The following is a 23628-nucleotide window of genomic DNA, read 5'->3' on the forward strand; positions in this document are numbered from 1 at the left end:
GGTTTGGGCACCCTGAACAAAGCCCCGGCTCGGCTCGGATTTGAGCCGGTTTGGGAGTTCTAGATGGTTTTGTTTTTTTGTTTTTAATTAACACTCACTGCCTCCAGTGGGGGGCGGGGTTTGCTGCCACTGTCATAGGGGGATCTCCGGCAGTTCCCACTGCCCCCACCAACCTCCCCCGGTCTCTCCCAGGCTGTTTCGGTCTGCTTTCAGGCCTTTGGCCCTTACTGAGATGATGGTTGCCATTTTGGAGGCTGCCGCACATGAGCCTTGGCCATTTGCGTGGCCAGATGACCTCCAAAATGGCTGCCGCCACCTCAGCAAGGGCCAGAACGCCCCCTAAATGGGCTGAAACTGTTGGAGATGGAGTTCCAGTGCATCAACCTTTTGCACCGACTATCCTAATGACCACTAGAGGCATTGGAAGTACAGGTAGTTTGTGAGGGTCTCCTTACCTGTCCCTGCTTGTCTCTACTCTATGACCCCTGTCTTGACTCCTCGGGTACTTCCTGTGCTAAGTCAGTCCTCTTCCTTTCCTCTTGGAGAGTAGATGGAAACATATTTCTCTTTCTCTCCCCCACCTATCCATTATGTAGCTGTTAGATCGGAATAGGTCTTTCCTATCCAAAATGTACTTCACCAATAAACCTATTTAGTTTAGATTGTACAACAATCTCCATGCGTGTTCTTCAGATAACTGCAACAACTAAACCTTGCGCTCTACTCTGTAGCTGGAGTGGGTAGCTTCCATTGTTGGTGCTTTGTTAAATAATTACAAGCTCCAGCAGAAACAGCTTGGGAGAGACCTGGCCATGCAAATGGCCGGGGCACATGTGCGCCAGCAGCCTCAAAAATGGCCACTGTCACCTCAGCAAGGGCCAGAACAGCCCCCAGATTGGTTGAAATGGCCCAGGAGAGACCAGGGGGAGGCCAGCAGTGGGGGAGGGAACCACCGGAGACCATGGGTGCTGCAGCACCCCCTGGAGGTGGTGAGTGGAAAAACTATTATTATTATTTTACTCTAGAACTTCTGAACCAGCCCCGAGCCAGCCCAGGGGGTTCGGCTCGACCTCGAACCGGACCAGTTCAATGTCGAACGGGCTTGAGATCAAGCTGGTTTGCACATCTCTACCCTCTGGTGCTCATTCCCCAGCTGGCTTCATTGTCAGCTGGATGTTTTCGATGTTCTTTCCCCCACTCAGGGAGAGGTGAGCCAGGCTTGAACCCCTTTGCCCAGTTATAGCTCCACCCCAAGCTGTGCTAAAACAAGGTAGGAGGCAAGCAGTTTGCTCAGACATGCTTGAAATTTGGGAGGCTGCACGGCTCCCAAATCAATTTTTGATTGTGAGGCCAGCCCTATTTTGTAGCATCATCATCATGCATTATGGGGAGAGAGGGAGAGGGAGACGCAGCTAACATGTCTTTCTGACCTGAGGCCACCAACAGAACTTACAACGGGAGGACGTCCCAGATCTCAGCCACGCCACTCTGTTCCAATGATGACTATAAACATGCCTTACACCGGCCAACGCACTCGCTTTGTAAAACAAACAAACTCATTGTGTCGACGGAAAAATGCCTCCTTGATTTGCAAACATAATTTCTGTTGGTGAGCCACTTGGCAGTCGGTCCACAGACTAGCAATGCCTATGCAAACGCCCACACTCCCTTCACAGATGTAAAGCTAGGATCATCCTCGTGGAGGCATGAGTCACCACAGCTGCCCTAACCTTTTAGCTTCAAGTTGGCTCTTACCCCTTCTCTGCCCCATACATATTACCCCAATGGTAAAACAAAAGTGTGTATGTGGAGTTTCCATTCATTGCAGTGGAGTGAGATCGTTCCAGTCAATGAAGCCAACCAGGCTATTGTCTGAGATGTCAGCATTCCAGGAGTACTGTCCTTACTTCTGCAAGGGAGGTCTTGTGGTAGCAAGCATGACTTGTCCCTTTAGCTAAGCAGGGTCTGCCCTGGTTGCATATGAATGGGAGACTAGAAGCATGAGCACTGGAAGATATTCCCCTCAGGGGATGGAGCTGCTCTGGGAAGAGCAGAAGGTTCCAAGTTCCCTCCCTTACATCTTCAAGATAGGGCAGAGAGAGATTCCTGCCTGCAACCTTGTAGGGTTGTGCATTGTTTTTTTTTTCTGTTTTGTTTTTGGACCGAATCTGAAACACCCCCATTTTGTTCTTTGTTCAAAATCAGTCAATCCAAAACACCCCAATTTTGTTCTTTGTTCAAAATTGAAAAATCCGAATCTGAAACATTTTAGATTTTTTAAAATGGCCCCGGGGCAAAACTAGTGGGTGTGGCTGGTAGTGCCCAATGGGTGGAAGCTACCATCCAAATTTCAGAGGAATTGGGCAAAGGGCTAATTTTTGGTGAATTTTTGAGGTTTGATAATTTTCCCATAGGGAATAATGGAGGTTTCAGAAAAAATATAGCTTCACGTCGGGGGGAAAGGGGTGGCCCAGAGCAGTAGGGTGGGTGGTAGTGCCCAGTGGGGGTAAGGAAGGTGCCAGAATTATTTCAAAGGAATTGGGCAGAGGGCTGGTTTTTTAAAGATTTAATGGAGTTTACGCGTCTTTAAAGTTCTTCCCCATAGGGAATTATGGAGGTTTCAGCAGCCACATAAGTCCACCTGGAGGGCACTGGGGTGGCCCAGAGTGAGTGGTGATGTAGAGCACATAGGGTGCCAACCACCCGTGTGGGTTGCTAACCCATGGAGTACTTGGTTCTGTTGTTTCTAAGATGTTTTGAGTGCAGATTCTCTGGTAGCATATGAGAGTGGATTTATGGTTTGCAATTGAAAATCTCATATGCTACCAGAGAATCTACATGCAGAACACCTCAGAATCTGGGTGGCAGCAGGCACTCATTGGGGCACTACCACCTGATCCACTCTTTTGCCCCCAAATCCCCCTTTCTGCCCCGAATCCACACCAAATAACATCAACATCACACATCAACAACAACAGCAGAGCTTTGCAAAACAAAAAAACAAAACAAAAACCAGGCAGATTTCCAAAGGCCATGCACATCCACCCCCTCCCTGGGAAATGCAATTGATCTACACACAACAGTGTGAAACAACAATAATGAAATGCACACTGCCCCCATGCAGTGTGCACACTACCCCACTGGCCAATGAGGGTAAATTTTACCCTTAAATTTCCTTAAAAGCAGTAAGGAGGCAATTGCCAGCAGATCAGCCCATGCTTTTGCTGGCCAATCTGCAGGCTGGAAGGGCCGGAAATTCAAGCAGATGTCAAAACTCAAAATGGAGATTGAAGGAGAAAGACTTTTCACGATTGCAAAATGGAGTTCCAAAACAGCCGAAATAACAAAACATTTTGTATCCGAAACAGGGATGTTTTCTTTCGGCTACAAAATATTTTGTTTTGCACATTGGGTGTTTTGTTTTGGCTACAAAACAGCTGAAACAGCCTGTTTTGTGCACGTAACGTTTTGTATCTGAAATGAAATGCACACCCCTACAACCTTGGAGATGCTGCTGCCAGTCTGTGTAGACAATACTGAGCTAGATGGACCCAGGGTCTGATTCAGTATATGGCAGCTTCCTATGTTCCTATGAGAGCTGGTCTTGCAGCAGCAAGCATGAATTGTCCCCTTTGCTAAGTAATGTCCAAGGAAAAGCTGGCCTCCCAGCTCCCATCGCAGTGGTGATCACTCCCCTCTCCTCCTTCCTAGGTTTTTGCTTGCACACAATCAATAACTGGGAGCTTGTGTAGCTCCTGAAGCAGAAGACCTGACCTACCTCATTCACAATTATGTGAAGAACCTTTTGGTGTTCAGTTTGGAGAGGAGAGCTGGTCTTGTGGAAGCAAGCATGACTTATCCCCATAGCTAAGCAGCGTCTGCCCTGGTTGCATATGAATGGGAGACTTGATGTGTGTGCAACTGCAGGATATTCCCCTCAGGGGATGGAGCCGCTCTGGGAAGAGCAGAAGGTTCCCAGATTCCCTCCCTGGCAGCATCTCCAAGATAGGCTGAGAGAGCTTCCTGCCTGCAACCTTGGAGAAGCTGCTGCCGGTCTGTGAAGACAATACTGAGCTAGATAGACCAGTGGTCTGACCCAGGATATGGCAGTTTCCTATGTTCCTAATATCTGCCCTAGGATGTCTGGACACCACTGGCCAGGAGTTCTGCCACTTGCAGGAAACCGGGTTGTAAATCAGGCACCTCTGAAAATGTGCAGAATAGCATTCCTTCTCTGGCAGGGGTCTCGCTAGGGGGCCTGTGCTCAACCCCCTCCCCAGCAGCCCCTCAGAGTGAGGGAGATAATGAAGGAAATAGGGAGGGGTGGAGCTGGGGGGCCTTCAGGAACCCACCTGCTCAATTATAGCTACACCCCTGCTCTCTGGCACATAGTCACAACCACAACCTGTCCTCACAGATGTGGGATCAGGGTTCTGGATGGCAGGGCTTCTAGTTCAAATACGCATGGTATCCAGGCCACTTGGTACTCCAGCAAAATTCTTCTGCTTCTTTTTCAAGCTAACTGCCGCATTCAGTAATCTTTGGAATGCTGCCTTTGGTGATTTGGCACAAGAGAGCCAGGATTACAACATAGGACAAGAGAAGGATGCGTCATTGATTTTTTTTTTTTTTAAATAGACCCATTAGAAAATGTCCTTGAAACTGCCAAAAATATGGATCTGGGCATCAAAATGACTTTGTCCAGTCCTTTTTTGTATGGGTTCAGCATAAACACGTTCCATGACGGGCTGGAGCCACTTGCCTTTGGGAAGTTTGCCGAAGAGGCACAACTGGGTTGGCCTCCTTCATTCCCTCTGACATCTGCTTTCCAAGCACACGTTCCTCTCTGGGTACTGTCAATGGAACTGCTCCGGGGTGATTGACAAACACCCCTAAATGCATTTGGGCTTTGTGCGGGGAATTAGCGAGCTAAAGTGGAGCAAGTCAGAATAAACGTGTGCAATGTTCTGGTCCCGGGGAAATGAACTGACAGAGAATGTGAAGTTCAAAATAAAGTAAGGTTTTATTTTGGGTTGTTAGGGGGACAGCAGAGAAAAGAGTTGATTAAAGCAAAATCACTGCTAAAAATACATTTCACAGATTAATCAAATACTTGCAAAGAGGCAATTTAGCTTGGTGTCCAAATTAAATGAACTCCAGGCTGGCTAGAGAAAGAAGGTTCAGGTTTTTGGATTTAAGAAAGAGCAGGGATAGAGGAAGCCCAGAGGGATGCAGCCAGAGTGATGTAGTGGTTAGAGTGCCGGACTAGGACCGGGGAGACCCGAGTTCAAATCCCCATTCAGCCATGATACTAGCTGGGTGGCTCTGGGCCAGTCACTTCTCTCTTAGCCTAACCTACTTCACAGGGTTGTTGTGAGTACACCGGAGTATACAGAGTATGTAGTACTCTGGGCTCCTTGGAGGAAGAGCAGGATATAAAATGTAAACAAACAAACAAACAAACAAACAAATAATACAACCTTGTCCTTCCGTTTAGGGGTGATTGGACCCTTGTTGCTCAGGTGCAGCTGAGGGACCTTTCTCCAGGAACCAAGAGGTAGTAACGGAGAACCAAAAGCAGCTCAGGAGTTAGGAAGCAGAGGTGAACCCCAAAGGTGTCTGTTTTCATGCAGCCAGCTTCTTGTAGCAGCGAGGCGTGCTGGGTAGATCAGGCCAGTGAGGTAGGCTGATCTGAAGGCTGAGAGCAAAGATGGCATGAAGAGGAAGGCACAGCCTGGTGTTATGGCAGATGCCAAGTCTATCGCCCAAACAGTGGATGGCTCCACCATACAGAGTCCTAATGAAGCACACTGGTTCAAGAAACCAGGACCAGTTATAGCTCCAAATGGGCCCTGAGGCAAAATACCGGCCACACCTTCTTCCTGACGAGGGAAATTCCGGTGGATCTCAAAAGGAACCATTGTACTTATTTATTTATTTATTTATTTATTATTACTATTACTATTACTATTACTATTAATAATAATAATTCTTGTTTGCTGTGCTTGAGTAAACCACAATGGGATGAATGGTCAAAAGCAACCTGTATGTAAATGAACTGAACAGAAATGCAAGGACGGTATCTGTTGGGTTGGAAGGACCTGGGAAACCAATCAGTAATTTTAATGAGCTCACCTCCTGAGTTCCTATTGCCTGCTTAACTCGTTGGTGGTGGGGAAGGGAGTTGCTGAGGTGATTAGCACAGAGGAGGGGGAAGTAAAGGGTCACTCTTGGGACAGAAAGACCTTGAAAGTGAAGTTAACTCACAAGCTAACTCAGATCTTCTTAGACATTCCCTAATATAGGGAAAGGTGCGAGGCTAATCCCCTTTCAATTTGCTTGGCAGTTGTTGAATCTGGGGGTGACTGTCCCACTGCCTGCTAAGTGTCCTGTCCCCAAATGCTAATAAACAGGGAGCCCATTATCCTGTGAGACTCCTGGGCATGTTAAGAGAGGGAGCTCCAAGCCTGTAGTCCCAAACATAGGCAGAGAGGCTTCAGGGAGCCCGCAGAATGGCAGTGCTTAGCAACAGTAAATAACTCCAGTTAAAGACCTAGCAAAGAGTTAACCTGCTGGCGTTCTTTTCTGCAAGCATTTTAAGGGCCTTCCACAAATCAAGTTAACCGTGTCTCTCCATGACGCTCGTGGACACAGAGAACAGTTTAAAATGTCAGAAGCAATCAGAGGCCATGTGGAAATGCATCGCACAGGACTGCAGTTCTTCTGTACTTGGGGATAATGTTTTTTAAGTTTGTAGAATCCTTAAGACCTTATAGAGAAATTTCTAGCATGTATCAGAAGCAAACCCATCCATCTGTATATTCACCCAGTGCAAAAATACAGCCTCTGAATAGTTCCGATTTAAAAGCAAACTTAAAACAACCACAACTCTTGTTGTGTCCACACAACAAAATCAGTCCGTGTGCGTTGCACCAGCAAAGAATCATTTGAGGGTGGCATTTTGTTTCCATATTTTGTTGCCCCATTGCTCGGAGGCTCCACCAGACATTGCCACATGAAATGGCACAGCCAAGAAGAATGTTCTGAACCTTCATTTGCTGCCATGCAGAAGTCCTGTTCACAAGTGCTCTCCTCAGTGAACAACTGATTGGGTTTTACTCCTAAAAATATCATTCTCCAAAGCCCATGGTTGAATTACTTGTGTCACTGAGCCATCCTGATCCCAAAGGCACCTCACAGCCTTTGTCCAGATGGAAGAGATTGTGGAACCAGCATGGTCAGGACAATCTGCCCAGTTGGTTTCTGGATGCTGGAGTGGCAAAGTCTTTGGAAAATAGGCACCTGTGTCTTTTAATGTTGCAATCCCCATGTTTCCAGAGTAGTGTTAAAATGCTATATTGAGAGCAGTGTTCCCTCTAAGGCGTGCGCATGTGCATGCTTGCACACACATTTTTTTAATGTCCGTTCAGTTAATCTTAGATCCCGCTCAGGTTGAATCAGGAAGGTCCAACTCTGAATGCAGGTGCGCACACACTGCCTTGATCCTGCTGCTGCCCAGAACAAAACTCATTCTGCACACAGATGAAAAAAAATTAGAGAGAACAGTGATTGAGAGGATGGAGAACAGCTAAGGAGATACACCTTCTTTGTTGTTCCTGAAAGAAGCCACTGAAGTGGCTAAGCAGGGAATGAGGATTTGGAAATATTGCCACGGCTCTCTGCTCCCAGGTCTCTAGAATTTATATCTCTGAATCAGAAGGATGTATTCTCTCAGAAATTCTGCCTGAGAAAAAACCTCAAATTCACTTTGAATTTCAATTTTGGCAAACCTGATGCAAACCTGCTGTAGCTTCCCCGAGGAATTGCTCTGTAGGGGGACCCCAATATAGCCAGTGTTTGGCTTTAGGTGAATCACAACAGCGGCTGTGCTTGAGAGGTAAAGGTGAAATGTGTGGTCGAGTCGATGCCGAATCCTGGTGCCCACAGAGCCCTGTGGTTGTCTTTGGCAGAATACAGGAGGAGTTTACCATTGCTGTATCCTGTGCAGTGTGAGTTGATGCCTTTCAGCATCTTCCTATATCGCTGCTGCCCGATATTCTGGGAAACATACCAGCGGGGATTCGAACTGGCAACCTCTGGCTTGCTAATCAAGTCCTTTCCCCACTGCGCTGAGAGAGCGTGCCCAAAATGAAAGCTGACTCTTCGTTCCTGAAAAAGGGCATCCAAGGATCTTAGTCATGGTTGTTAACGTGATCTTGACCGCGCTGCCTTTGGCAGGCTCCGAATACAGCCCAGATCAGTTGCAGCCCTTGAAATTAATTATCTGGTGTTCAGAGGGAGCGTGCTGTGTCCATCCCCTTGCCCTCTCCACCAAAGGAGCATGAAAATGTCTGTAGATTAAGAAGTGCCCTGCTGGGTCAGATCAAATCCAACTTTCATCTAATCCAACATCCTGAGTTTCACAGAGGCAGCGTTGGCTGTCTTACCGGCAGCTTGCATGACTGGAAGCCAACATCCTTCTCCCGCTGCTGCTCCCCAGCAAACGAGAATGCAGAGATATGCTGCATCCATTTCGCCACATTGGCTAAAAGGCAGTGGTAGAATTTGTCTGAAGCCATCAGAACCACTTGCCGAGGCCAGGGGTATCCCCAGCCACTCCCACCCCAGTTACACCCTCTGTCTTGTCCCAAGTGGATCACAGGGCCTACCTTCTCCCTGAACCTGAATTCCAGCCCATTGGTCTTTCCAGCCCAATACTGTCTGCAGCTCTTCAGAACTTCAGACATGAGCCTTGCCAAACCCTGCTGAGATATTTTCAAGCGGGGATGCCGGACATCAAACCTTGGACTGTCTGTGTGCAGTGCACATCCTCGGACACTGAGGTATAGGTCCTCCCCAGACACAGCCTGTCGTTTTGACTTCATCATTTCCGCCTCTGCCTCTTCACACATTACGTCCTTAGGCACACTTCAAATCAGAGAACTGGAAAAACCTAATCAGAGAACTGGAATTAGCTGCTATTCATTTGGTACATTTGCCAAATGTAAACGTGCATTTGGTAGCAACCGGGGTTTGGTGCTATGTAATGTATGAAATGGCCCACTCACAGAATATGCAAACAAATTAAGAGGTTGCTGTGACTATAGGGTTTCTTATACCAGGGTCATTGTTTATCATGGGAATTTCTAGGGTTATCCACCAGGAGAAGAGTCGGTCTTGCGGTAATGAGCATGAACTGTCCCCTTTGCTAAGCAGGGTTTTCCTTGGTATGCATTTGGTTGGGTGACTGCATGTTAGAGCTGTCTACAGGAAGATATTCCCCTCAAGGGGTGCGGTCATGGCTCGTTGATGGAGCATCTGCTTTGCATGCAGAGGGTTCAATGTTCAATTCCTGGCAGCTTCTGTAGGTAGGGCTGGGAAAGGCTCCTTCCTGAAGTAGTGGAGTGCAGCTGCCGGCCAGTGTAAACAATTCTGAGCTAGATGACTTGATATAAGGCAGCTTCCTGTGTTCCTGTGATATTGACTTCCTCCCCACATCTCTCTCTCCATTTCCGGAGATGTCCACTTGCACAGATGCTTCTTCAGTGTGGGCCAGCCACGGAGCGTTGCTCAGAAGAGGTGTCTATGCAGTCTGAAGGTGTGGGGAGGAGAGATGAAGAGGGAGAGGGGAATCAGATCCTCCTGCCCTGGATAAATGGCATCCCAAACAGCCTAATGTCATTTGTTCAGGGCAGAGGTTCCCAAGCCCCCAGTTTTTGGTTGGACTGCAACTCCCAGCCACATGGACCCCTGGGAGTTGTAGTCTAGTAACCCCTGGGACGCAAGGCTGGGGATAGGAACATAGGAAGCTGCCATATACTGAGTCAGACCATAGGTCCATCTAGCTCAGTATTGTCTACACAGACTGGCAGCAGCTTCTCCAGTGTTGCAGGCAGGAATCTCTCTCAGTCCTATCTTGGAGATGCTGCCAGGGAGGGAGCTTGGAGCCTAGATGCCCTTCCCAGAGCGGCTCCATCCCCTAAGGGGAATATCTTACAGGGCTCACACCTCTAGTCTCCCTTTCATATGCAACCAGGACAGACCCTGCTTAGTTAAGGGGACAGGTCATGCTTGCTACCACCAGACCAGCTCTCCTGATACAGGGTGTGCATGTATGGAAATGCTCTGAAAAGTGAAGTATGACCAGTTGACTGCAACCATTCACATCTGTTCCTTTCCCCCCCTCCCCTATTATTTCTTGCAGTACAATGGTTCCCGTCCAAGGGAGGAATGGGAAATGTGGCACCCTACCCTCATTGCAGAAGCCCTGTTTGCAATATCAAACATTTTAAGCTCCTTGCGTCTCATCTCCCTGTTTACAGCAAACTCTCACCTGGGACCCCTGCAGATCTCTCTGGGACGTATGCTGCTAGACATCCTCAAGTTCCTCTTTATTTACTGCTTGGTGCTGCTCGCTTTCGCCAATGGACTCAACCAACTTTATTTCTATTATGAGACCAGTGCCTCCGAAGAGCCCAACAACTGCAAGGGCATCCGGTGTGAGAAGCAGAACAACGCCTTCTCCACGTAAGGCTCCCCTTCGTCTCGGCTTTGACCCCTGAATGCCACTGGCTCATGCCTGGTTGGTTTTGGCACACGGGCAGCCTGCTGCTGCTGCTGCTGCTGCTGCAGTAGCACAAACACCTTTATTTATTCATAGCGTCAGGCCATTGGGTGCCGTTATATAAGCACCGCCTGAACTATCTCAGAGACAGCTAGTCCGCACAGAGACAAAGCTGAGTGGAAGGAAAGGCTTTAGCTCAGTGGCACACAGAAGGTCGCTGTTTAATTTCCAGGCAGGACCACCCGTCTCAAACCCTGGTCTTGGGGTAGCAAGCATGAATTGTCCCCTTTGCCAAGGGACGGTACAAGCATCAGTAGCTCCTCCGTGGCTTCAAACATTCCATTTTAACCCCTTTACATGGAGAGGGATGTAAAGGAGGAGAGCTGGTCTTGTGGTAGAGAACATGAATTGCTCCTGTTGCTAAGCAGGCTCTGCCCTGGTTTGCATTTGGATGGGAGACTAAATGTGAGCACTGCAAGAACAGCCCTGCTGGATCAGGCCCAAGGAGGCCCATCTAATCCAGCATCCTGTTTCACACAGTGGCCCACCAGATGCTGCTGGAAGCCACAGGCAGGAGTTGAGGGCATGCCCGCTCTCCTGCTGTTACTCCCCTGCAACTGGTACTCTTTGTGGCTGGAGGTGGCCTATAGCCCTCCGACTAGTAGCCGATGACAGAGCTCTCCTCCATGTAGATATTCCCCTTAGGGCTGCTCTGGGGAGAGCATCTGCATACCTGCGTGTAGAATGTTCCGAGTTCTCACTCTGACGTCTCCGCAGTTGGGCTGATAGAAATTCCTGCCTATAACCTGAGAGAAGCCACTGCCAGTCTGTGTGGACAACACTGAGCTAGATGGACAAGAGTCTGACTCAGTATAAGGCAGCTTCCTGTGTTGATCCAGCAGGACATTTATGTTTGGGGAAGAAAGCTGATCTTGTAATAGCAAGCATGAATTCTCATTTTTGCTAAGCAGGGTCTGCCCTGGCTTGCATTTGGATGGGTGACCGCTTTCTGCTACAAGATGTTCCCCCTTAGGGGGGGTGGGGCCATCGCTCAGTGGTCAAGCATCCATTTGCAGAAGGCCCTGGCAGCGTCTCCAGGTAGGGCTGGGAAAGACTTCTGTCTGCAACCTTATTGAAGCTGCTGCCAGTCAGTGTGGACAGTACTGAGCAAGATGGGTTAAGGGTCTGATTCAGTAGAAGGCAGCTCCCTATATTTCTTTTTCTATGTTACAAAGCCAGAAGCATGACAGACGCTATCATGCTGGTGCTAGAATTCCTACCATGCATTAGTATCTGCATACCACCCCCATGGGGATTCTCAAAGCACGTATTCAAAGAGTAAATGTCATCTTATGTTCCTTAAGCTCGGTTCTTCATTGGGACAAAAACCAAGAAATCATCTCTCAATTGTTAGTTAAGTCACCATAGCATCCCTGTTATCGAATCTCATGGAAAAAGCAAAACGAAATGGCTTAGAGGAAGTTGCCCTTTCAGAACTGGAGCCACTGTGCTCGACAATATAGGTTGCTTTCTTGGAAGAGATCCTGGGGTGCTGTCCCTTTTTAAAGCTACATTGTTGTGGCAAGAACATAAGAAGAGCCCCCAGGGTCAGAGGAAGCATCTGAATCATCCAGCACCCAGTTTCCAAAAGCAGCCCGAATGGAGGGCAAAGGGTTCAGTTCCCTTGAGCTTCACACGATTTTTGACCCCCAAATCAGAATCCCATCCCTACTTTATTAATATCATCATCATCATCATCTAGATAATTAATTCTCTTAGCCGGCATGCGTGTCCAGGATTTGGCGGCGGAACTCTCACGACATGCTGCAAGAGTTCTGGTGAGAGGCTGGTGGAGTGAGGAGGGGAGGGGGAAGAAAGTGCTGGCGGCGGTGGCCGGCCAGCAGCAGGCAAGGCGGAGGAGAGAAAAGCAGCAGCAGCCAGCGGGGCGGGTGGGCGGGCAGGAGAGAAAAGTGGTGCTAGTGGCAGCGGGCGGGCGGCGGAGAGAGAAAGCCGGCGGCGGCAGGCAAGCGAGAGAAAAGTGGCAGTGGGCGGAGTGGGGGGAGAGAAAAGCCGCCACGGGCGGGCGGAAGGGAGGGAGAAAAAACAGCAGCGGCTGGGCCCTTCTTGGTGCCCGGTGAGGCTCTGTGTGGGGAGGAATGGGAGGGGAGGAGGGCTAGAGAGCATGGGGCTGGAGGGAAGGGGAAGAGAGGAGAGACCGGGGCAGGAGGGAGAGGGAGGGGGAAGCAGCCGGCCCCAAAGTGCCACGCAGATTCTCTGTGCGGGGTCGGCTAGTTATTATTTCTTGTTTGCACGGTCAAACAGGTGTTATTGACCGGTTTGTTTTATCTAGACATCAAGTCCTTCGGTGCCAGGATATTGTTATCAATATTGTTGTTGTTATAGGTATCACCGCAAAATGTAGGCTGTTCCCAGTAAAGTTGTTTTTTGTAGTTGGCTGATGGTGGTTTCTGTGGCCCTTATGGTGTTGAGGTGCTCTTCAAGGTGTCTTGGAATTGCACCTAGGGCGCCAATTACCACTGGGATTATTTTGGTCTTATTCTGCCACAGCCTTTCAATTTTGATTTGTTATTTTTTGTTTTTTTAATTTATTTATTTATTTTATTAGTTTTGTTTACACAGTCAGACAGCTGCTATTGACTGGTTTGTTTTATCCAGACATCAAGTTCTTCCCAAGGACCTGGAATGGCTGAATTTTATCATCATCATCATCATCATCATCATCATCAATTCTATTTCTATACCACCCTTCCAAAAATAGCTCATGGCGGTATACACAGAGAAATAATAAATAAATAAAATGGATCCCTGTCCCCAAAGGGCTCACATTCTAAAAAGAAACATAAGATAGACACTAGCAACAGTCACTGGAAGTACTGTGCTGGGGATGGATACGGCCAGTTGCTCTCCCCTGCTCAATAAAGAGAATCACCACTTTTAAAAGGTGCCTCTTTGCTCAGTTAGCAGAAATACTACCTTCTGTCTGCCTTGAATTTCCTTCCAATCAGGTTCACTGCATGACCCTAAAGTTCTAGTATTGTGAGAGAGAATGAATTCCCCCTATCCACTTCATGAGCCATGCAGAATTGTACGAACCTTCCCCATGTCCTCCTTCATTTGCCTTTTTTCTCATCTAAAAAGCCCCAGATGCCTTCACCTGTCCTTTTAAGGAAGTTGTTCCAACTCCCTGAACATTTTTGCTGCTCTTGTCTGCCCCTTTCCCTGATCTCCAACCCCTTCTTTGAGACAAGGCAACCACCAGACATTCCAACCTGGCTGCACCAAAGATTTAGATAAAAGCATCGCAACAGTGTCAATCTCATTTCCAGTCCCTTTCCTAGTAATTCCTAGCACAGAATTGCCCATGTTTTCATTGCTATATCACAGGTCTTTGGCAACTTTGCTTTTTTTTTTTAAAGCCCCAATTCCTTTCCATTCTCTCTGTCTCAGTTTCCGTTCAATCTATGACCACCCTACCTCAACCATCCCTTCCCCGAGAGAGGAAAGTTGGTCTTGTGGTAGCACGATTACTTGTCCCCCTAGCTAAGCAGGGTCTGCCCTGCTTGCATTTGAATGGGAGACCACATTTGAGCACTATAAGATAGTCCCCTCAGGGGATGGAGCCGCTCTGGGAAGAGCAGAAGGTTTCAAGTTCCCTCCCTGACATCTGTAAGACAGAGCTGAGACAGATTCCTGCCTGAAACCTTGGAGAAGTCGCTGCCAGTCTGTGTAGACAATACTGAGCTAGATAGACCAATGGTCTGACTCAGTATCTGGCAGCTTCCAATGTTCCTATGGATACTGACAGTTATTACATTCCAAAGACCAGAGCTACCAGGGAACATCCAGTCCTTTCGTAAAGTCTTTCATCACCCGTCTCATTTGTCAGACAAAACGGTACTGATGGGCCCCATCAAACTAATCGGGACAGGCAACCTCATAACACCAGGGTAGCATTATTATCTTCATATAACAGACAGGAGCTGAGATGGAGAGATCGTGGCTTCCTTAAGGCCTCTCATTGAGCCAATGGCTTTGCTCCGATTGTAACCCAGGGACGTCCAGTTCATAGCTGATGTGCTTAAATGCCTCCATACACTATCAGCATGTCCATGGTCCATATGCATCCACAATATTGACGGCACCTATTTAACGAGTGAGATTTCCTGCCCAAAGAAGTCAACTACGAAGGCCCTTCTGTTTCATTGCCTTGGGAGCAGGGGCTGGGTTCCTGAAGAAGCAGGCGGCCCCTTCCCAGGGCAGCGCCTGCACACTGCTGCCTGCCACAGAACAGCATGCTTCGGATCTTGACATTTCATTAAGACTATAAAAAGCCGTTTTCATATCTCCGAGAAGGCGTAAACACACAATAGAGCGCTTAAGAGAATGCACAGAGAGCCACTTGACAGGAATGTCACTCCACGACTTGACAACCGTCTCGGAACACATACACATGTGTGCGCGCACACACACGCACACACACATGCAAGCCTGACTCACCTGTACGACAAAATTGCGGCATGCCACATAATTTGAGGGGCAGAAATTTGTCAGAGACAAAGCAGCAGCAGGAAACCCCATTAGGGCAACAGGCTCTTGACAAGCGGGCAGACCACCATATCTTTGCTGGGGCCTGGCTTCAGAAGCGCATTCTACTTTGCCTTAAAAGCCGAAGCAGTCATTATCAAGACCCCTGGTGCCCAGTGACATTTTGCTCCTCGAACAACGGCAGTGCTCAGCGTGAATAATCTGCAAAACAAGGAATTATGTTTGTGGGCTGGTGTGAAGGAGCAGCATTGCCATGGATGTGAAATTCCACCCCACCCCCACCCAATGCCACCTTCAGTTTGCAACGCTGAAGTCACCCTTAATGGAAAAAATGGTGCTGAGCGGCTTCTGGTGACTCCTCTTGGTTCTTAGCAACATCACTAATGGCAATCACAAGATCCAGTTTTCTAAGGAATGAAATGAGGATTTTTGTCCCCGTTTGCACAGCTTGTTTAGAATATGAGGCTGCTTCACCGTCACGAATTTCTTAGATCCTCCCCAGGAGGGGCTTAATCACTTGTCTAACAAACTGCTCTGCAGCAAGATCCAGAAAGATGGCTTGGAGAGAAGTAGGAGGTCAAATCATTCATAATTCCAAACACTTTCTTTGCGGACAGTCACTTGTTTTGAGAGCCCACCTGAATAAAAGAGCCCACCTGAAGCAGGGGAATGGGAGGAGAGCTGGTCTTGTGGTAGCAAGCACAAATTTCCCCTTTGCTAAGTAGAGTCTGCCTTAGTTTGCATTTGAATGGGAGACGGCATGCGTGAATACTGAAAGATATTCCCCTTAGACGATGGGGCTGCTCTGGAAAGAGCAGAAGGTTCTGAGCTCCCTCCCTGGCAGCATCTCCAACACAGGACTAGGAGAGATTCCTGCCTCCAACCTTAGAGAAGCCACTGCCAGTTTGGGTAGCCAGTACTGAGCTGGATGGACCAAGGGTCTGACTCAGTATACGGCAGCTTTCTATGTTCCTATGTTTCTAAAAATTTACAAAGAAATCTTGGGCCAAAACATGAGAGGTGCAGTGACTTCAAACAAACAAGCAAACACCATACACAAACACAACAACACTGTCACATCCTATCCATGCCTTCCATTGTCTATCCATCATTAAACATACAGGGCCATGTAAACCATAGCTCAGAAGTAAAGCATCTGCTTTGCATACAGAAGATCCCAAGTTCTCTCCCTGGCAGCATCACCAGGTTGGGCTGGGAAAGACTGGCCTGAAATGCTGGAGAAGCTGCTGCCCGTCAGGGTAGACAGTACTGAGCTAGATGGACCAAGGGTCTGACTCTGCCTAGGCCACTTCCTGTGGTCCTATGTACAGGCCATTGGACTGTAGCTATGGATATGGGAGCTGTAGGCCACGCAGAGGCCAAGTGCGCAGGCACGTGAGCTCCATAATGTCTGCCATGCGGCTGGATGAAGGCCAAACACTGCCCGAAGAGCGGCCAAAGCAGCCGAGGGGGATATAAGGAAGGTCAGCAGGGGGAGGGGGAACATCCATGGACACCCACCCCTGCTGCCTCCAGGAACTCCCCCGAGGGGAGTAAAAGGTAAATTTTTTATTATTATTATTTCTTGTTTACACAGTCAGACAGGTGTTATTGACTGGTTTGTTTTATCTAGACATCGAGTCCTTCCCAAGGACCTGGGATGGCTGGATTTTATTGTCAGTTGTTATAGATATCGTCGCAGAATATAGGCTGTTCCCAGTAAAGTTGCTTTTTGTAATTGGCTGATGGTGATTTCTGTGGCCCCTATGGTGTTGAGGTGCTCTTCAAGTTGTTTTGGAACTGCACCCAGGGCGCCAATTACCACTGGGATTATTTGGGTCTTTTTCTGCCACAGCCTTTCAATTTCAATTTGTAGATCTTTGTATTTGGTGATTTTTTTCTATTTCTTTTTCTTCTATTCTGCTATCCCCTGGTATTGCTATGTCGATTATTTTGACTTGTTTTTCTTTCTTCTCGACTACAGTTATATCTGGTGTATTGTGTGGCAGATGTTTGTCTGTCTGTTATTGTTGTTGTTGTTATTATTATTACGAAATGAAGCTTGCGAACCCCCCAAGCGTTTGGGGGCTGTTTCGGTTCGATCCTGAACGGTCAAATTGAACTGGTTTGATGTTGAACACGTTCAACGTTGAACCTGTTTGCACAGCCCTACTTCATAACAGCTACTTACATGGTCATGAGTTATAAAGGAGAAAATATCCAGCTTCTGTGACAGAGTAGCTACTACCTCTAAGTGCTTGAGTGCATATGGTCAGACTGGCTGTTGTAAGAATAAGAGAAGAAAGACAAGTAGGCAATCCGTTGGTTCAGAGATGGAGTTGGTTTAATTATGTTCTGGAATGCTAAAGTAAAGGATAAGATGCAGTCAGTTGCACTATGGATGGAAGGAGGAAGGAAGGAAGGACCTTCTTTTCTGCAATGCCATTTCTGGTGATGTGTAACTGATAGCTGGAATAGATCATTTTGTTCCAATGCCCTAGAAAACGGAAGAAGCTGTGCTCTTGAAAGGAGATCTGATGCTCTCTTTCCTTTGGATATCTTTAGAAGGCAGCCGTGGTTTGATATATTTTCCCATTGGAAGTTTAGTCTGCCACGACAGTTAGTTCCGATGCCAGCTAAAGAAGTGTAGACTAGACTGGACTCGATGCTATACTATGAACTCCCCAATGTCTTTGCATTTGGAGTTTTTGGAATCTTCTCTCATTAGCTCATGTCCTGGTTTTCCAGGTGTCAAGTTGAGGGCCAAGCTGTGCTTCACCTGGGAGATCTGGGACAGGATTAGCTGGCATTCTGGGGAGGCCTTATGTCAGCAGCGTAGCTGGGGAGAGGGGCCCTGTGTTCACTCCTCGCCCCTCAGAGTGAGAGAGATCAAGAAGAAAATGGGGAGGGGTGGAGCTGGGGGGGCCCTCAGGAGCCCAGGGGCTTTTGAACCCATCCACTCAATTATAGCTACACCCCTGCCTTATGTTTGATCTGAGCAGTAACACTGGAGGAGAAGGTGTTTAAACCAGGGGTGGGGAACCTTGGCCCTCCAGCTGTTTTTGAACGATTCTTGTGGCTGGGGATGCTGGGAGTTGTAGTTCAAAAACAGCTGGAGGGCCAAGGTTCCCCACCCCTGGTTTAAACCCTCTTACCAGTGCTCTTTTCCTATGTCACCCTTTCCCAGTTGGCCTGTGGGGGGGAATACAGCAGCCTTGCAGAGTGGCCTTGCAATTTTACATTCCAAGTGTAAAAATTGTCCATAGGCAAGTATTAAAATTGATTGATTGATTTATTTTATTATTATTAATTACTACTACTACTTATTTTACTACTACTATTCAATAAAGCCACCTGATGGCGCAGCAGAAAAATGGCTTGACTACCAAGCCAGAGGTTGCTGGTTTGAATCCCCGCTGGTATGTTTCCCAGACTGTGGGAAACACCTATATTGGGCAGCAGCAATATAGGAAGATGCTGAAAGGCATCATCTCATACTGCGCGGGAGGAGGCAATGGTCAACCCCTCCTGTATACCCCTGCTAACTTGGCAAAGAGGCACCTTTGAACGTGGTGATTCTCTTTATTTAGCAGGGGGAGAGTAACTGGCCCTATCCACCCCCAGCACAGTACCTCCAGTGACTGTTGCTGGTGTCTATCTATTGTTTCTTTTTAGATTGTGAGCCCTTTGGGGACAGGGATCCATCTTATTTATTTGTTAGTTCTCTGTGTAAACTACCCTGAGCCATTTTTGGAAGGGCAGTATAGAAATCGAATTAACAACAACAACAACAAACAGACAAACATCTGCCACACAATACACCAGATATAACTGTAGTCAAGAAGAAAGAAAAACAAGTCAAAATAATCGACATAGCAATACCAGGGGATAGAAGAATAGAAGAAAAAGAAATAGAAAAAATCACCAAATACAAAGATCTACAAATTGAAATTGAAAGGCTGTGGTAGAAAAAGACCAAAATAATCCCAGTGGTCATTGGCGCCCTGGGTGCAATTCCAAAACAACTTGAAGAGCACATCAACACCATCGGGGCCACAGAAATCACCATCAGCCAATTACAAAAAGCAGCTTTACTGGGAACAGCCTATATTCTGCGACGATATCTAGAACAGCAGCAACAACACTGATAATAAAATTCAGCCATCCCAGGTCCTTGGGAAGGACTCGATGTCTGGATAAAACAAACCAGTCAATAACATCTGTCTGACTGTGTAAACAAGAAATTATTATTAATAATAATAATAATAATAATAATAATAATAATAATAATAATATTCTACCAAAGACAACCACAGGGCTCTGTGGGTGCCAGGAGTCTGAATCAACTTGACAGCACACTTTACCTTTACCTTTCTTTTCCACAAAAAAGATATCAAAGTGATTTGCATAGAAAAAGAGAAGATTATGCCCTGCTCCGAGACTTACTGCTCTGAGCAAATGCTCCAGATATAGGGTTTGGGGGTTTCCAGGTGGTCACCAATACAGATGCTGACCTGCTTAGCATCAGCGAGGTGGCTGCATCAGGTTCTCTCAGACCAGGCTCGGGGAACAGAATACCACTATGAAGCTCATTCATTTGTGTGCAGATGTGGCTTGCTGTCTGTTTCAAAGTTGTCATGAATGCATTATCCACTGGGCTGGCTTGGATGTGAGACATCTGCACATGAAGTGAAGAGTACCAGTTGCACCCTTTCTGAGACAAAGTGAAACTAGAGTTTGGCAACCACTTGCAAAGCTTCCTTTCTAGGACAGAGATGCTAGTCAATTGACGAGTCAAATGTCTGCTAAGGAACATAGGAAGCTGCCTTATACTGAGTCAGATCATTGGTCCATTCAGCTCAGTATTGTCTGCACAGACTGGCAAACTGGTTCTCCAAAGTGGCAGGCAGGAGTCTCTCTCAGCCCTCTCTTGGAGATGCTGCTGCCAGGGAGGGAACTAGCTGGAACCTTCTGTATGCAAGCCGGCAGATGCTCTTCCCAGCTCAGCTCCATCCCCCAAGAGGAATATCTTACAGAGCGCACGCATGTAGTCTCCCATCCAAAATGCAAACCAGAGTGGACCCTGCTTAGGAAAGGGGATAATTCATGCTTGCTATCACAAGATCAGCTCTCCTCCTCTGCTTATTATTGGTCAGGGTAAAACACACACAGACACACACACTCACACTCCACCATATCTTCCATAGTCACCAGCACCAGGGCTCTGGGCAAGACACCCCAGTTGGCCTCCTTAAAATCAGAGAGGTGGGTGCTGCCACCCACCCACCCCAAGAGCACAATGGATGAGACGGAAAAGCAGGCAAGATGATGGCGGTAGTTCTTCCTTCTACACTACTTTGCTGTTGCTGGAATGGCAAGGAGGAAGAGGAAGAGGGGGTCAGCGAGGGGCACAGGCAGGGGTGGTTCCCCCCATGGGACAAGGTGTTGGGGCTTTTTAGCTTGCCTTTTAGTTTAGAAAAAAAGGCAACTAAGGCTTGATATATAGAGTTTTATAAAACTATGCATGGTGTCGAGAAAGTGGAGCGAGAGAAACCTTTCTCCTTCGCTCACAACACTAGAACCAGGAGTCATCCCATGAGAGTGAATGCCAGGGAATTTAGGACCGACAAAAGGAAGTACTTTTCCCACTCAGATCATAATTTATCTACAAAGTTCTCTGCCATGGGATGTGATGATGGCAACCAGCTTGGGTGGCTTTAAGCAGGGCTTAGACAAATTCGTGGAGGACAGGTCTATCAGTGGCTACTAGCCTGGTGGCTATAGGCCACTTCCAGATGTGGAGGGAAGATGCCTCCAAATACCAGCTGCAGGGGAGCAACAGCCGGAGAGGGGGCACGCCCTCACCTCTTTCCTGTAGGCTTCCCAGAGGCATCTGGTGGTCCATTGAGAGAAACAGGATACTGGACTAGATCATCGGCTTGATTCAGAAGGGCTGCTGTTATATCATTCTGGCTCTTCTTCAGTTACTTCACATTTCTGAAGACTTCATGATTATCTGATATCAAGACCTCTCCCCTTGTGCAAGGAGAACATCTTCCACTCATGGAAAGATCTACTAACTAGTCAGGAAGCTGCCCAACGTGTGATAGTGAGGGTGTGTAGCTCATGTAGTGATCCTTGGTATATTAACAGAGATGTTACAAAGATGTCCTTGTTTCTATCTTGAAATGTTGCTGGGGATACTCTTGTTTTCAAGAAGCAAGAAACTGCTCACATTTCTGGAGTCTTCTAGGAAATAATTGCTTTGACAATTAGCATACCTTGACCTGTTCTTTGTCATGTTCTACTGCATCAGTGTTTTAAGCGATTGTTGTTTGACTGATCAAATGAACTTCCTTTTAAAAAAATATTGTAGCCCAGATGAAACCACTGAAGTGCCATTTGTCTCTTGCAGGCTTTTCGAAACTCTGCAGTCACTCTTCTGGTCTGTGTTTGGTCTGTTGAACCTCTACGTCACGAACGTGAAAGCCAGACACGAATTCACAGAGTTTGTCGGGGCCACCATGTTTGGAACGTACAACGTCATCTCGCTGGTGGTCTTGCTCAACATGCTCATTGCAATGATGAACAACTCCTACCAGCTCATAGCGGTAAGTCAACGGAGGAGGTTCCTTCCTGATCTCCTTTGAAAGATGAATTTTGTGTGTGTGGAAATCATGTCAGGCTGTGCTCTGAAGACATCAGACTGGCAGAAACACTCATGTTACAGGAATCCAGAGGCTCTTTTTTGCTGTTGTTACACCACTTTTCAACGGCAACATTATCCAAATGGTTTGCAAAGGGTTTGACTCCTTTTGCTTTGCCGCCATTAGTTACTAGTTTAGAAGGCTATAGGGGCCACAGTATGGCTAAAATGAGGAAGGACCAGTGTTCCCTCTAACAGGGATTCCCATAGATTGTTGACTTTGATTGATTGCTTGATTGATTGATTAAGTGCCATCAAGTCAGTGTCGACTCTTAGCGACCACATAGATAGATTCTCTCTTGGATGATCTGTCTTCCACTTGGCCTTGAAGGTCTCTCAGTGGTGCATTCATGGCTGTCTTAATCGGGTCCACCCACCTTGCTGCTGGTCATCCTCTTCTTCTCTTTCCTTCAACTTTTCCCAGCATTATGGACTTCTCAAGGGAGCTGGATGTTCGCATAATGTGTCCAAAGTATGATAGTTTGGGCCTGGTCATTTGTGCCTCAACTACAACTCCCATAATCCCTAAGCAAAGGCTATTGCAGCTGGGGATGCTGGGAGTTGTAGTCAACAACATCTGGGAATCCCTGTTAGAGGGAATGCTGGAAGGGACTTGGGAATAAATTTCATTAAGGGGCCTCTATCTATTCTGACATAATTCGGATACTAGCTAGGAGGCCAGAGACAGACATTAAAGGTTTCTGCTGCGAGCCAGAAGTCTGCTGGTCTTGTGGTAACAAGCATGAATTGTCCCCTTTGCTAAGCAGGGTCCACTCTGGTTGCATTTGAATGGGAGAGACTCCATATGTGAGCACTGTAAGGCATTCCCCTCAGGGGGTGGGGTTGCTCTGGGAAGAGCATCTGGTTACAAGCTCCTTCTCTGGTGTCTCCAAGATAGGGCTGAGAGAGACTCCTGCCTGCAACCTTGAAGAAGCCACTGCCAGCCTGTGTAGACAATCCTGAGTGAGATGGACCAAGGGTCTGACTCGGTATAAGGCAGCTTCCTATATTCCTAGGGAGTAAGTGAGGAAGGACTGGATGTTCTCCTTGAAAAATGAACTGCCCACACAGAAGAAAAGCTTGCTATTAATATCCCTCAGTGGCCCCTGATCGGGCCACCAGCATCACATGACATCCCAGGCCAGGAAGAACATGGACTGCCATGTTAAACTCCTATCAGGAATAGCTTGCAGTTCCGTCTTCTGAGCCAAGAGTAGGCAACCTGTTGTCCAGCTGTTGTTGGACTACAATTACCATCATCGCCAGCCACAATTGCGGCTCTCCCCACAAGGCTCCTGGTTAAGGACGTAAGAACAGCCCTGCTGGGCCAGGCCCAAGGAAGCCCATCTAGTCCAACATCTTGTTTCACACAGTGGCCCATTCCACCAGATGCTGCTGGGAAGCCCCCAGGCAGGAGTTGAGGGCATGCCCTCTCTCCTGCTGCTACTCCCCTGCAACTGGTACTCAGAGGCATCTTGCTTCTGAGGCTGGAGGTGGCCTATAGCCCTCCAACTAGTAGCCATTGATAGAACTCTCCTCCAGGAAGTTATCCAAACCCCTCTTAAAGCCAACCAGGTTGTTGGCTGTCACCACATCTTGTGGTTCATGCCTGACAGTTTTCTTTCATGATATTCCAATTGTGTGTTGGCATTCAATATACTGGAATGGTGTTCTCAGTCTGTGTTTTGCTAGATGGCTATGCTTTTTGACTATGAACGAAGATAGGCATACTAGAAAGAGGTTCCTCAGTTGCTGAGTGAGCGTAGCTTTGCCACTGAAATGACACTGATGA

At 47.5% G+C, this 23628-nt stretch overlaps 1 protein-coding gene across 1 annotated transcript in view; it reads left to right on the top strand.

Moving 5' to 3' along the window:
- TRPC5 (transient receptor potential cation channel subfamily C member 5) overlaps positions 1 to 23628 on the top strand; it is a 147350-nt gene that overhangs the window by 102146 nt on the left and 21576 nt on the right. Inside the window, exons 6-7 of the mRNA XM_053273761.1 lie at positions 10205 to 10527; positions 21546 to 21741. Coding sequence (XP_053129736.1) covers positions 10205 to 10527; positions 21546 to 21741 — 519 coding nt within the window. The remainder of the gene's footprint in view (positions 1 to 10204; positions 10528 to 21545; positions 21742 to 23628) is intronic.

The sequence above is a fragment of the Hemicordylus capensis genome, chromosome 11 (assembly GCF_027244095.1).
Source record: "Hemicordylus capensis ecotype Gifberg chromosome 11, rHemCap1.1.pri, whole genome shotgun sequence".
Classification (NCBI taxonomy): domain Eukaryota; kingdom Metazoa; phylum Chordata; class Lepidosauria; order Squamata; family Cordylidae; genus Hemicordylus; species Hemicordylus capensis.